The sequence below is a fragment of the Neltuma alba genome, unplaced genomic scaffold, assembly GCF_004799145.2.
Source record: "Neltuma alba isolate B1F8T4 unplaced genomic scaffold, ASM479914v2 tig00005338_pilon, whole genome shotgun sequence".
NCBI lineage: Eukaryota > Viridiplantae > Streptophyta > Magnoliopsida > Fabales > Fabaceae > Neltuma > Neltuma alba.
The window spans coordinates 21,841-36,639 of NW_021634068.1; the positions used below are offsets into that span (position 1 = coordinate 21,841).

Genomic DNA, 14,799 nt, shown 5'->3' on the forward strand with positions numbered 1-14,799 from the left:
GCAAGATAGTGATTGATGCTTTTAGGCTTATCAATCCACAAACTATGGTGATGCGTCAGGAACCATGGCAAGCAACATCTAACCTCAGTCATCCTAATAAGCCATCCACACAAGTGAGTTATATGCAAAAACTCTTCAATAGCAATTCGCTTGTTAATCTTTGACTCTCTAGTGACTTATTATTTCCATTTCGAGGCTTTGCTCCATGGCTTGAACCGACATTATTATTCCACAGTAATCAATTACAGGAAAAATGGGCTTGAAGATAGGAGGTTGCTAATTCTTTATAATAAGAAATGGACTGATGGTTGGACGCTCAGGCGTTCTGGTTCACATTCTAAAACTAATGAACAGACCATCCGGGCCAGTTGATATTTATTTGAAATTGGTTGTAGAGATAAACGTGTGCTTTTCTTTCTGATTCATTTTGCTCTTCTCCCTGCTCCGACCCTTTTCCCTGTTTCTTTTACTTTTTCTCATTTTGATTGTGAGCGCATGCTTGAGAACTACACTGAGGCAAATATAGGCTTGATCACTCTATGCATATCGTAGATTTTTTTTTTTCATTCATTGGAATCTTTTAATATTAGTTGAAGCTGGGTATAATTTTTGTTATTCCCAGTTATTTTTCTACCCATGGTTGCTAATTATCCTTTTTGATGTTTTTGTGTAATGCAGGAGATGGTGAATTTAGCCATCAAGTACAACAAGGCAGTGCAAGAAGAGGATGAACTTTCGCCGGAAAAGCTTGCAAATTGCAATTGCTGATGTGAGCAGGCAAGATGACAAGAAGCACCTTAAGGAGCACGTTTCCAATTTGATGTCTTCTAAGTTCAAACTTTGGGAAACTAGATACCGTTGTATTTTAGAGTTAGCGCTATACAATGACCTTGCTGATCATGTTCAGCAGTCGTTTATTCGTTTCACGGGTCCTTTCAAGTTTCAATTTTTCTGCCAAGAGATATTACGTTTTTTCCCCCTTTTTTTTTTTTTTCCTTCCTGAGTATGTTGATCATTCTTTTCTTTTTGGCCTGAACTTTTTTTCCAAGAGATTGGATTTCTCGGCAAGTTATCTTGAGGGTGCACGCCCCACAAATATGTACAGAAACACGTGACTTGCAGTCTTGCAGAATCTCATCATCCGGCACTACTCTGTTCATTTTTGTGGATCAACAGTTCAAACTTTAAACTAAAACACCACGAAAGTTTACTTGCGAACAAACTTATACAAACTCGGTTGAAAAGTTAAATTTCAAAACTGCAACTCTGGCATAGAACTTGTAGCACGGCTGGAAAACGAAGGATGATAGTGCATGGAACATGGCCTAAAAGAACATAACAAGGAAGGTTACGGACCAACAATTGGAAGGACGTAAAGTAAAGACAAGCTGTGTGGTCTGACGTTAAAAGCCAGAAGACGAAATTTGGAATTAACCGGTGAACTGGGGGTGACCTTTATTATATTTAGGGACCTTAAGACGGGGGTCCTCGCAGAGAGTTGGCTTCGGGTGAGGAGCTTCATTGTTCATTAATGAATGAAGCAAGGCGTTTAATTAAGCTCTTGGCCTTGTCGCTATTAGGGTTGAAGATATGGAACACGTGATCCTCCCCCTTAGTCTCATAGAGCTCCGCCCTTCCCTTCCATCCGCTGTTCAACAATTTTTTATAATAAAGCTTCCCTCTTTCCGCCAATATGTCTCTCTCCGCCACTGTGACCAGCACCCTACTGCAACCCAACCTCTCCAAAGCCGGAGCTTCCTCCACAAACGGGTTAATCAGCGGATCATCATTCCCTTTCTCCGATGGACACACAAAATCCCACCACTTGTTCACCATTTCCCTCCTTGTTGTATCAGTAATCTCCACTCCAATCGGCTCCTTCCCCCAGAAATAAGGATTCACCATAACGAGACCAGAAACCTTGAAATACTCTGTAGGAACAGGGTCCGAGGCATGCAACCTTAAGGCCAGGAAGTGCGTAATATTGGCGCCCGCGCTATCACCTCCCAATAACACCCTGTCAAAATCAACGTTGTTCTTGAGCCAGCTTTCGTGGTCTTCACGGTCTTCTGTGGCGTGAGACGCTACCCACCGAAGCGCATCCCAGGAGTCTTCATATGCCGCTGGAAGAGGATGCTCTGGCGCCAATCTATAGTTGACAGACACAGCAACAAGGTTAGCCTCCGCCACGAGGTTGTTGAGGGAGTTATGGTAAAAGGGATCGGAGGTCGAAGAAATGCAAAAGGCGCCGCCATGATAGTAGAGCAGTAAAGGAAGCTTCTGAGGAGTTTTGGCGACGGAGTTGGAACGATAAAGCCTGGCTGTCAAGCCGGTTTCGGGTATGATGAGGATGTCTTTGGATATAACATTGGTGACAGGATCCAAGCCCGGAGGGGCAACTTGGGTGCCGGCTAATCTCTCGACGCTCCCGTCCTTGCGTACTCGAAGGTAAGGAGGAACCTCGATCGACATTTCTGGGTTGCCTGAATCCATTCGGGAGACGGGAGTGTGGAGTCTGGACGAGAGAGACAAAAACAGAAAGCCGAAGCCGGGAGCGGCGATAGGAAAGCACTTTATGTCTTAGATTTCCCACTCTTCAAAAGACGTCAGTGGCTTTATGGATGGCTAGGATTTGGTTGCGCCTTCTTGCCGTGCCTGTGAGCTGTGCCAGTTATGACTAGCAATAGTTCTTTTTCCCCCTTTCCTTATTGAGTGGACGAGCGGTATTTTATTTTGCAGTTGCTATCTTGAGCGTTGATTTACCAATAACTTAATTAAAAATATGACATAACTTGAGGTCTGAGGTCGTCATTGGTGAGCTATTTATTAAATTCAGGTCAAAATAGAAAAAACTATCAATTACATCGTTGTTCCCAAAAAAAGAAGAACTATCGCTTACTTCTGCAAATTTAATAAAATATCGAGAAAAAGGGTAAATTTGATTACTTTATTTAGACAATAGCGGAAATTTAGAAAATGGGGAATTTCCAGGCTATATTCCGTGAATTATTCAAGGGGAACAATTTTTAGTAGCTGCGGTTCTAATCTGAAGCAGGCAGTTTAGAAGCACGGCTTTTTTGTTCTTTAATACAGTATGTTTTATTATTTCTGTGACAACGTTGTTAGTGTTAGTAAAAAAATGGAACGTGGGGGGAACAAAAGAATTTTATATGTCCTTGTATCAACAAAATGCAGCTGAAAATAACAGAAAGCGTTGATTGAGCAGACAGACGACTGAGATATCAAGTTGGAAAACAACAAATAAGAACCGTGCGTGGAAGCAAAGTGAAATGCATTGCGCTTGAATGATTATGCACGAACCGTATTAAAAATTATTCAAATGATCAAGCAGGGCAGCCAGATTTGGTTAATTATTTGTTTAATCAATGGAAATAGTTGTTTAACGGATGGAAATCACAGCGCCCCTGCCGCGTGCCTTTCCTCTGATCCAAGGTAGGCCCACAGGAAAAGCAGTGCCTTTGAACTTTGAGCTGGACGACGACACAAGCACCCATTGGCGGAGAAGGTGGTCTGACTAGTAATCCATATTATACGCTTATTTTCCGCGGCGACCGACAAGAGCGTAAAGAAGTATGAATGAAATTATTGCCAGATTTTCTTTTCTTGGTGCAAGAAATTGTTGCAAGTTAAAGTAAAGGAGGCATATCTCTGTTGAAGAAGTCGGCCAGGCCTTGGATCAAATCTTGGGCCCTGTTGCTGCCCAGATCTTCCAAATGGAAACAGTGGTCCTCCTCTTGAGTCTCACGGATCTCCACCACCCCAAGCCAACCGCTCTGACTCAATGCGTTATAGTAGAGCCACCCCCTCTCCTTCAGTATGTCCTTCTCCGCCACGCACACTAACACTCTTCCACAACCCAACCACGCCAAGCTGGGGGATTCTTCCGCCACCGGATTAAGCCGCGGGTCGTCCTGGTCCGGCGTGGATGGGCAAACATATGGCCATAATCGATCCACCGACGCCTTTCTCTCCGGATCCATCGCCTCCGACCCGGTGGGATGCGAACCCCAGAAGAATGGGTGGACTAATGCCGCGCCCAGAATCTCGAGGTCGAGCTCGTTGTCGGGATTTCCCGCTGCCATTGCGAGATTATGAACTATGTTAGCGCCAACGCTGTCCCCAGCCAGGAAAACTCTCCTGAAATCTGCGTGCTCATTTAACCAAGGCTCGGGTCCAGGACTCTTTCGATGGGATGCGACCCAGTGAAGCGCAGCCCAGGAATCTTCGTAAGCGGCGGGGATGGGGTGCTCTGGGGCCAGGCTGTAGTCGATGGAAACGGCGACGATGTTGGCATTGGCGACTAGAGTGGAAACGTAGTTGTGGTGGAGGGAATTGAAAGGGGAGGAGACAAGGAAACCGCCGCCGTGGAAGTAGAGCAAGAGAGGGAGCTTGCGGTTGCGGGGAGTGTGTTGGGGGAGGAATAGACGGGCAGAGATGTTGGATTGAGGGAGGAGGGTGACGTCCTTGGAGGAGACGACAGTGTTTGAGGAGGGGGGAACAAAATCGGTGCCTCGGAACCTCTCAACAAGGAGGGATCCGGTGAATTGGGAAACAACGTCGGGATGAGGAGAAGCGGAAGAGCTAGAGTCCATGGCGAGAGAAAGAGGGTCCAGAGATGAGGTTGGAGAGTTGGAGTAACGTCAGGAGGGATTGTCGTCCTCTAGCTACTTCGTGAGGCCGTGGAGTGGATAATGTTAGCGTGCAAGACGATGATGATCGAGCGGATGAGCAAGAGTGAAAGTAAAACCGACTCATCATGTGCTGCTATGCTATATTCACTCGTAATGTGGCGATCTTTTCGTATCATGAAATCGTTTTTCTGCGGCTACGAAGATAATCAGCTCTCTTTGCAGCTAGCACTCAGCAAGAGCCACCGTATTGTACCGGGCAAAAAAAATTTAAATAAAAAAAAACAGAAAGAAAGAAAAGGAAGAGCCACTGTCAAAGAAACAAGAAATTAAAGGCCATATAGGCCCACAGACCCTCTGAGACATTCCATGCGAATTGTTTGGATGTGTCGGGCCCGGCCCATATCCCTCGCTCTGCTCCGACCCTTTATGCTGCATCCTAGTCTTTATTAATATTTTGACCACTGCACGTGCATTGTTCTTAATAAATAATTACCTTCGCACTTGGGTGCCTCGCGTTTCTGTTCCAGAAACAAACCATGCACTTTGTTTAATGTAAATTTTATAGTGATAATATGATATTTTGGGAAAAAAAAAGAGCCATAACATAGTAGCTTCATGGAATACACTAGGAGGGGGTATAAATGTGTAGACCCTTGAGGATGCGAAAATGAGATCCGTGATTTGGTCCCAAAAAAAAAAGGATAATGAGATCCGTGAAGGTGCAACGCCACGCAGTGCAGAAGCAATAAAATGGGTTGGAGGGCAAAACATCGTTCAATAAAAATGTGATCCAAAGAAACAATACATAAGATCACATTTTGGGCCCCGGACTTAAGTTTGACTAGCCCGAAAGGCTGATCCAACCCAAGCTCACTTGCCCCTTGCCGGGGCTATTTATTTATTATTTTATATTTAGTATAATTTTTAATTTAATTGGTTACTTTTTTTTTTATATATATAATTTAATGGGTTACTTTTTTAACACTACTTCTTCTGAAATTTAAATGTTATACCGCACTTATTATTTGAGTTTTCTTTTAAGATGTTTCATAGTTTTTAATACAAAAATAATTATTGGAATTTTTTAAAGGCATTATTTTAAAAAAAAATCGCAAAAAAGACCTCTAAAACAGAAAAATTACATACACAGACTGGTTTATAATAATTGTTATCAAAATTTATACTATTATTATCAAAATCTATATTAATATTATCATAGGTTTATTTACAATTTTTTTATTTCGGTAGTTTTTTTTTGGCCAGTTTTACTCATTTAAAAATGTTACCAAAATAATTAGGGAACTTCCATGTTGCAGAGAAACTCGGAAAAGTAAACGGGACGCTGCTCGGTTTACTGTTCACAATCAGCCCTCGCACTTCCATCGGATTGCGAAGTGGAAAGAAAGATGGGGAAAGGGGCGGCTCTTAGATCACTTTTCCGATCACTGGCTTCCAGATCTTATCGTTTATCTGCCAACAATAACCATATTCTACGCACCAGCCATACTCACTCCCGCGACTATTTGGCTGCTCGTACCCTTTTTAACCTATCTCCCTCTCATGTATCTTCTTCTGCCGATCGTCTCCCTACAGGTACTCTCTTCATCGTTCAGTATTTTTATTTCTATGCACTTCTTTTCGTTGTTTTTTTTTTTAATATTCTACAGCTCTTGCAGAAATGTTGTTTTGGAATAGACTCAAGTCCACTCGTAGGACGGTATTCCTCTTTCTAAAAAGAAGTTATTGAAGATGAAATTTGTCCACAAAATTACATTTTTCATCGCAGGAGGGATTCGATCAGCCATATATATATTCCCTTTTAATCAATTGGATTTCTTATGAGGAAAAATGATTCTGGCTTCCTTCACACTGCGTGATGATATCTGATTGGTTACTTAATATCCTAACGTGGTGCTTACAAATGAATAACATCTTAAAATTCACATTTTATATATATATATATATATATATATATATATCTCTTTTTTAGAATAACATTTATGATTTCCTCACACAGTCATGTCATGCAATTATACTTCGCACCATGAGTAGGATGGCTTCTTGTTTCTATGACCTTGTCATATAATTCCAGAATTGAAGCTTTTCATATAAGACTGTATGGATCTAGATTGCTTTTGAAGAAGGAGGAGAGAGAGAGTAAACGATCATTCCAATTTCTTACGGTCGGAAAGAAGTTTGCATTCTTCCTTTTTCTAATGAAGTAGGAATTCTGTTTTGACTTTCTAGGTTTTTAATCTGATTATGCTATTATCCAAAGCAACTTGTCGGCAGTTTCTTTCTGCGACTTCTTCAGGGAATTGTCCCTAATAGGCTGTCGGCCCTAAAATTATAACTAGTAGGTTTTGCAGCGGGAAACTTTACCCATTCTTCCAGCTAATGAGCTTGCTTTTGCGGTTGTGCTGAACAAAGTACATTATCATCTGTGTTATTGGTAATGTGAGGGTGGACATTGAACCAGCTGTTTTAAAGAAGTATGTTAGGGAGTGAAATCATAGCTATAAAACCTGGCATCTGCATGCATGTGACTTGCAGATTTATTGGTAAACTCAGAGGTGGCTATTATACGCTGAATTAGATATCTGTGAAAACATCTGCAGAAAGCAGGTCTCCTCTCTCAACAGGCTTGGGAAGTGTACGATTTTATAGTGAGCATGTAACCCACTTGCCTGAAATTCAAGACCCTAAGCTACAAAATGCTTTCAAGGATTTGATGGCAGCAAATTGGGATGAGCTCCCCCATGCTGTCATTTATGATGTGAAGACGGCATTAACTGGAAATACTGATGACAAAGCTGGCAAGGAAATAGTTGAAAATGTCTTCCGTGCTGCAGAAGCCATTGAAGAGTTTAGTGGGATACTAGTGACCCTAAAAATGGAAATTGACGACAGCATTGGGTTAAGCGGCGAGGTATGTAAATGTTCATTTTCCTGCAACGTTACACATAATTGCATTAACTTTCCCTTCTCCCATGGTGATAGTCTGAAATTTTAATGATCATTTTAGGATGCAAAGCCCGCACCTGATCATATAAAGAATGCGCTTAAAACTGTTTTTGATCGTTACAACACTTATTTGAGTTCGTTTGGGCCGGATGAAAACTATCTACGGAAGAAGGTGGAGATGGAACTGGGCACAAAGATGATCCACTTGAAAATGAGGTGCGGCGGCCTTGGTTCTGAGTGGGGAAAGGTATCTTCATTTCTTGCCCTCTGAATGTACACTATTGCACTTGTGATGATATTTCCAAGTTAGTGGGCACTGGGCACTACTACAAGATTGATAGTTTTTCATTTTTTTCCCCCCTTGAAATATGTTTAGGCAGTTTAGCTGAGTCTTATCATCATCACTTTGGTCCCTCTTCATTTATTTTTGAATAGATATATGTAATCAGTCTTCTGTATTATGAACGACTACAGATTCCAATTATCCGTCTAATACAGGCTTTTCATTTGCAGGTTTCTGTTCTTGGAACTTCTGGACTTGCAGGTTCATATGTTGAACAGAGAGCATAGAAACAGCCCATGTAATTGTCTGTTTAAAGTTATGCTTTTGCATATCTGCAGACGGTGCGATTTGTTTTCTCCTAAACTTTGTTGTTGAGCTTCTTATGGCATGTACACAAGGGCGCATTGGTTTTGCAAGAATAAAGCAACATGTCTTCGCAATGTTTTTGCAGTAATCCTTCACCAATGTCTTATTTCAGTTTGATTTGTTGTTTTCGCAAGGTAACAATATGAATGCCTCGATAATAATTAGAGGAGACTATGGCTTGCGTTGGTGGTGACTCATGGTCTCAACTGGCCATGAACACGTGTTGAAAGTTACAGTTTCGACAATCTTCGCCTCCGGTAATTTTGATCTATAATGGGATATCAGAAAGGGGGAATTTATGTTAAACTGAATTCCAAAAGGGAATTTATATAAAATCACAAAACTTGGTATATCCACGCTTCTGTTGACCTTGGAAGCCACCTTTGGTGGTCATATGCTAGCTAACTAAAATCGCCAAGCTAACTGGCCTTCAAGGTGACACAAAATCGGTAAAAGGCTGAAGATATGTTGACAAATGCATAAAAGTCTGATTCAGGATCCATGTGTTTTGCCGAGGGCCCTGATCATGTACTAAAGTAGATCGATTTGTTCATTTTTCAAAGTGGACGGGGCTGCGCTTATTAATCTGACAGATAACAGTTAATAGATGCGTGTCATCAAAGGAATACTTCCATTTTCACTAATTTGTTGCACCTAATAATATTAAAAGAAAGTTTTATTGTATTATTATAAAACTAACAATGTTATATGGTAGTGAGTATTAGACTTTATGACAGTTTGCATAAACATAAAGTGAAGGTAGTTGAGATAAGAATGTCAAGATGGATATATAGTCATACAAAAAAAGATAAAATTCGTAATGAATATATACAAAAAAAATTTGGAATGGCTGCTGTCAATAAGAAAAAGGTTAAAAACCATTTAAGATGGTTTGGTCACGTGTAAAGAAAATCTTTGAATCTGCTAATGGGAATGGTTGATCGAATGGTATGGAATTCTCTAAAAAATACAGGTGAAGGTTAAAGAGAATGCTAAAATCTATTAATTAACAACATATCTAAATATTTGGTCTTGAATGAAGTTTAATGGCGTTAACAACCCAAATAGTAAAATAAAACTTTGTTGTTGCTTCGGCTATCCTGTGCATCGTCTTGAAATTGACTCCTATGCATTTTGTGTTCAAAATTGCCCTCATGGAAGAGTCCCGATAGCTTATACGCCACAAAATCGTCCAGAATCTGTCTGTGTCAAAAATTTATACGTCTCATATCCACCCTTTTATTTTGTTTGTATTTTCTTTTCTCTAGCATCCTTTATTTGCATTTAGCAAGATCCTCTCTAATAGTCTAATTTACTCCGTCATGTCTTATTAGTATAGGGCAAGATTTAATATAGTAAGCCCACCTACTCGTAACAAATTAGATTTTCCTTCCTCATGAAATTGGATTAACTCCCTATCAGTGGTGCATAATTTCTTCCTATAAGCGACATAGTCAAAACTATAACTGTTTAATTTTTATTTTCAGCGCAAATAAACTATAATTAATGATATGAAAAGATGAAGAATGAGATAAACCGATTATCCACTTTAGCGTGAGCTTATACGCTTTGTTGAATTCTAAACCCGTTGACTGACTCAAAAATAAAAGTACTACCTCCGGTTCTTAATATAAGACCCCGTTTGACTTTTTGTTTGGTTCTAATTATAAGACTCCAATCCATTTTTCTCTCATATTTATGTATTTTTTTCCAAGATAGTCCTTCTAATAATAATAGTTCTAGCCAATATACTTAATTAACAAGGATATTTTAGGAATGACAACACTTATTTATTACAAATAACTAACTTAACTTACTTTTTTAATCTCCTCAAATAAGTCAACTATGTCTTATAATTAGGACCGGAGGTAGTATTTTGCTTCCCCCTAAGTCAGCGGGAACCTCTGACTTATATGCTCCTACTTTCTTCGCATTAAATGTCAAGCAGTTAAGCTAATGCATATCTCACAATATATTCTTTATTATATTGGACGGTGGGAGGGAGGTGATACAGTCGTAAAACATAATCATCCTGCAACAACCTTGAACTGATTGAAGCACTCAGATCATTTATTCAAGTTTGGGTGGAAACTTGTGGGGTTCTCTACCCAGTATTCGTCATGATAGGACAGCTTGAAACGGCATCTTCATTAGAGCCATCAGAGACAGGGCCCTTCGAGAGAGGTCCAAGCAGCTCGGCAGGATCGTAAAAGAACTCCACCTTCATTACTTTCTCATCCTCGTCCAACTGTAACCACAAAGAGATATTACTAAAACAGAAGAAACATGGTCACTTTGTTTTCTAGCTTGGGGTAAAGCTGATTACCGTGAAAATGCCTATTCCAAATAATTCAATCTTTTCTCCAGTTGGGGCATGGCCTTTGAAAGGACCCTCCATGTAACCCCAGTGCCTGAACTTGAAAACAACCACTGGTGGGCCACAGTACACGTGGACAATCTCCAGAGCAAACCCTCGGGGGAAAGTAGTTGTAAAAGCCTTGTGAGATGACTCTGCTGTTTCTTCATCTGGATTGTATAACTTGAATTTGTCTGGCAGGGAGGTTTGCAGTAGCGGGTTATACCCTCCACCAAGCTTGATTAAATCTTCAAAAGTTATAGGCTTCCTTCCTGTGAATGGTCATCAGTCGAAAATAAGCTTGCTTCACAACATATTGAACTTAAATCCTCGAGTTTGCAGTTATAGAATCCTGCTGATTCGTTATTTATGCGATGTTACCGTTTAGGCTGAAAGTATATTTGTCTGGGTCCATTGATCTGTACTGGCGGGGATCTGCCTTGTGGAAAAGTTCCATTTCCCAATTCTTTAGGAGAGTCTGCACCTTCTCCTCCAACGACCCCGGAGGCCATACCTTGTAGAAAAAGCATAATACATAAGATTGATATCAACAGATTCGCTATTCCCAGCTGGTATATTTGCTCTAACCACTAGACACACACGAGGGGGGAGGGGGGGGAGAGAGACACCTTGGTTCTGCCTTCTTCGAAGAGCTTGTTGACAACATCATAATTAGGAGGGGCACCAAATCTCCAATCGATGTTCTTCTCTGCATCTCCGTGTAAGAAAGTGCGATAACTGTCCTCCATAACTTCACGCTAGAGTGAGTTGCGCGCGGCTTGAAGTTTGGGTTTTATAATATCCTCTGAGAAACTTTTTCAACGCAGGAATGCAAAATGAATTTGCCCTACCGATTCCATATTCAAAAATTTAAAAGTAAACAATAATATTTTGAATTGAAAACCGGGGCATGAGAATTCTGAAAGGAAAAGGTTTTAGTTTAGGTGGTTCTCTGACTTGGTCACATAAATGACAGAACAAGAACTTATTTTATCATGTAGGGTGAGAATCCTTATAGTCACAAATAACAAGATTTTATCCGTGCGAGTGTGTATAGTCTGCACAAAATCTTACTATCCACAAATTGCGCGGACTTATTCTGGATATTTAATTAATGACAACAGAAGAGAGTAAAGAATATAGAACAGAAATAAATCACTGATATCATGGATGCAATAGCAGCAGGTTATACATTGACATAATGGGCCAAGAGATTAGGAGTTTGCAAGAAAACAGAACCGAAAGAGAACGTGATGGGCGAGGAGATCATCATCTATTAAGAAGATAATGACATGATGGACGAAGAGATTAGGACATTCCAAGAAAACGGAACCGAAAGAGAACAGCTTACTCAAGGGGAAAGAAACAACCAGGATTCGAGAACCAGCCAAGATTAGGACATCATTGAGAAGATTCATTGTATGCTCGATTTTCTTGATTCCAAATTTTATAGTGGGTCCACAATTTTTGTATTCATTTATATCCACATATGTCTGATCTACTTTAAGAGTAGTGATTTTTCTCTTCAATTTTGTTTCATATTTGATCACAGTATGAAGTTCCAAATTGGAAATATGAGCCATCACTACAAAGTTTGAACGGATAGTTTAAAAGTGAAGGACAGTCAAAGTTTTGAAAAAACGAGTTGCCTAGGGATTTTTTTTTTTGGGGTCACATCTAAATCATATAAAATTATAAATCATATCAAGGACTATACGAGGACAGACTGGTGAGCATTCATGAAAGGTGCATAAGAATTTTTAAAAGAAAAAAACAAAGAAAAGGCGTTATCACTTCATTCATGAAATTGCCACAAGATGAATTTGTCCGGCCAAGTCCTGATTCAAAAATTAAGAAAAAAATAACAATACATTGAATTCAAAACTGAGGAAGGAAAAATCTTGAGGGAAAAGTTTTAGTTTAGGTAGTTCTTTGACTTTGGGTGTGTTTGGATAGAAATCAAACCATGGTTTCAGAAGTGTTTTTATGGATTACGAAGTAAATATGTGGAGGAGATTATCTCGTTTTGCGGAAAAGTGCTTCTGAAACCTTTGTCAATTACTCTCCGGTCCTAAATATAAAACATTTATACTAGTTAGTATAAGGGTCTTATATTTAGAATCAAAAGTAAACAGCAATATATGTGCGGATTTAATCTCGTACGATAAGAATCCAAATAATGACAAATAGCAAGATAGCTTGCGCTGAGAGGAGACGTGTGGTAGAGTTTTGCAGAGAGCAAGTTGGCAAGAAATTTCTAGGTTTTATATTTTTGTAATAGATCTATCTTGTAGGCTCATGCTTTCTCGTTTTAGACTGTGTCTTTCTCGCCGTTTAATACTATCTCTGTTTTTTAATATAAGAGTTAGTTTGACTTTTAATTTGGTATTAAATACAAATCTCAATTTATTTTGTTTTTTATGTTGATCTAAAGTAATCATTATAGTATTTCATCAAAAAAAAAAAAAAGTAATCATTATAGTAATTACATAGGTTAAATATTTAATCAAATAACACTTGTTTGGCAAAAGTATTTTAGGTAAAATAACACATATTTATTACAAATAACTAATTTAATTAATTTTTTAATTTATTTAAATTAGTCAACTATTCTTATATTAAATATATGAGGTAGTATTAAATTCATTCTTTTTATCAAAAACAAAAAAAGTTGGCTAGAAACTTGACATCTTTGCAGAAAACGCGATGTCTCTAGTGCTCTCTCATCGTAGAGCATTGGCCTACTCTTGGAAGGCTTCTTTTGTTGATCGGCTGAAAAACAATGGACGGCAAGGTTTTTTTTTTGTTTTGTTACAAGAGAGGGCAAAGCCCGGCTAAGGTAAACTAAGTAGGAGGGGAAATGAATCCCATGGACTCTTTCTGCACAATTATCTGTAAATGAGGAGGACACAAATCCATAGTAGAAGATCTGGAAAGACCCTCTGTTGCTAAGGCATCAACAATCTGGTTCTGCTGTCTTGAAATAACCTGTAACTTTAATTCCCAAGGACAACACATGAAGTTTTGGATCTGGAAAAAGAGGAGGCTGGCCCTTCCGTAGCGTTGACTATCCTGAAGCATGCGAAGAAGGTTCTTGGCATCTGATTCAAGAATTACTCTTCTCGATCCAAGTTCCCAAGCTAGCTTCAAGCCTCTATAAATTGCCCATTCTTCCGCTTCAAAGGGTTTACAGACTCCAATGTAATGAGTAAAACCAGCGATTCAGTTACCATTATGGTCTCGGATTATTCCACCACAGCCAGCCTTAGTGTTTGATTTACTCATAGCTCCACCTACATTCAGCTTAACCCAACCCACATCAGGCCTCGTCCAAACTATATATTGGTTAACATTGCTATTACTCTAACGGGGATTAATTGGGTAGGTTTTCTAGACCCACCAATGGAAATTTGGATGGGCCATATTCCCGTGAAGATGGTCTATGTAGTAGAAACATGTCAAATGCCCAGCCCACATCATACTTATCGGATCTGTATCGCAAGACCCAATCAACATTGGACGAGAAAATAGTGTTAAAATAGGTCATTTTATATGATCTCAAAATTAATTAATTAATTGAAAATCAGGGTGAAAATCGTTTTTTTCTTTGAAATCCAATTTTTAAGGAGTCGTCGATGGTGAATAAAATGGAAAGGAAAATTGACTGGATAGGTTTTCAATTTAAGAATACTTTATTTATAGACAGTTTTGACTGTGCCATCTGAAAGCCTTTTTATTTCAGGAGGAGTAAAAATATAGACATCTCGATATAATAATAGAGAATTAGAAAAATACTGCATGTTTTTTATATTCACCAAACGTCTGCTATGTGTGTTCTCTTATTCGTCAATTCTTTGTTTTTTTTAAAATTATAGTGTGTGGGCTAGTAGTTTATCATGAGATTGGCTGGGGAGGAAAACCAATGAGGGGTGCAGGAAGTTCTGTCGCAGGAACAAAATCACTGGAATTTCTTAGCTCTAGAAATACACGGCAAGTCGTGGTTTTTATATTATTGTCTTCACGTCATGACGAGTTGACACGTTGTGTTGAAATATTCGAAATTTGGAATTCCTAAAATAAAGCCTTCGCACCGTCGAAGAAACGAGGTGGAAAGGAATCACCCCACACTCAACTGGGCCAAAGTCAATCGCCGTCTTTCGTTTTATAGCTCCCTAGCA

At 39.4% G+C, this 14,799-nt stretch overlaps 5 protein-coding genes across 5 annotated transcripts; 2 read left to right on the forward strand and 3 right to left on the reverse strand.

Annotated features, from left to right (window-relative positions):
* LOC114747480 (26S proteasome non-ATPase regulatory subunit 14 homolog) lies at window positions 1–825 on the forward strand. Its single transcript, XM_028935813.1, has 3 exons — window positions 1–113; window positions 196–354; window positions 679–825. The coding sequence occupies exons 1-3, from the start codon at window positions 45–47 to the stop codon at window positions 766–768; spliced, it is 318 nt and encodes a 105-aa protein (XP_028791646.1). The 5' UTR covers window positions 1–44; the 3' UTR covers window positions 769–825.
* A 334-nt stretch (window positions 826–1,159) lies between these two features.
* On the reverse strand, window positions 1,160–2,726 carry LOC114747482 (probable carboxylesterase 2). The gene has a single exon (XM_028935816.1). It carries the CDS (start codon window positions 2,491–2,493, stop codon window positions 1,519–1,521), a length of 975 nt encoding a protein of 324 aa, XP_028791649.1. The 5' UTR covers window positions 2,494–2,726; the 3' UTR covers window positions 1,160–1,518.
* Window positions 2,727–3,557: 831 nt separating this feature from the next.
* On the reverse strand, window positions 3,558–4,648 carry LOC114747485 (probable carboxylesterase 2). The gene has a single exon (XM_028935819.1). The coding sequence runs from the start codon at window positions 4,611–4,613 to the stop codon at window positions 3,648–3,650; it is 966 nt and encodes a 321-aa protein (XP_028791652.1). The 5' UTR covers window positions 4,614–4,648; the 3' UTR covers window positions 3,558–3,647.
* Window positions 4,649–5,970: 1,322 nt separating this feature from the next.
* LOC114747475 (succinate dehydrogenase subunit 5, mitochondrial-like) lies at window positions 5,971–8,376 on the forward strand. Its single transcript, XM_028935810.1, has 4 exons — window positions 5,971–6,245; window positions 7,271–7,581; window positions 7,678–7,863; window positions 8,130–8,376. Exons 1-4 carry the CDS (start codon window positions 6,059–6,061, stop codon window positions 8,184–8,186), a joined length of 741 nt encoding a protein of 246 aa, XP_028791643.1. The 5' UTR covers window positions 5,971–6,058; the 3' UTR covers window positions 8,187–8,376.
* Window positions 8,377–10,281: 1,905 nt separating this feature from the next.
* On the reverse strand, window positions 10,282–11,733 carry LOC114747484 (pathogen-related protein-like). Its single transcript, XM_028935818.1, has 5 exons — window positions 11,696–11,733; window positions 11,251–11,468; window positions 11,003–11,135; window positions 10,592–10,893; window positions 10,282–10,513 (listed from the first exon to the last, which is right to left on the reverse strand). Exons 2-5 carry the CDS (start codon window positions 11,368–11,370, stop codon window positions 10,370–10,372), a joined length of 699 nt encoding a protein of 232 aa, XP_028791651.1. The 5' UTR covers window positions 11,371–11,468; window positions 11,696–11,733; the 3' UTR covers window positions 10,282–10,369.
* Between the last annotated feature and the right edge of the window lie 3,066 nt (window positions 11,734–14,799).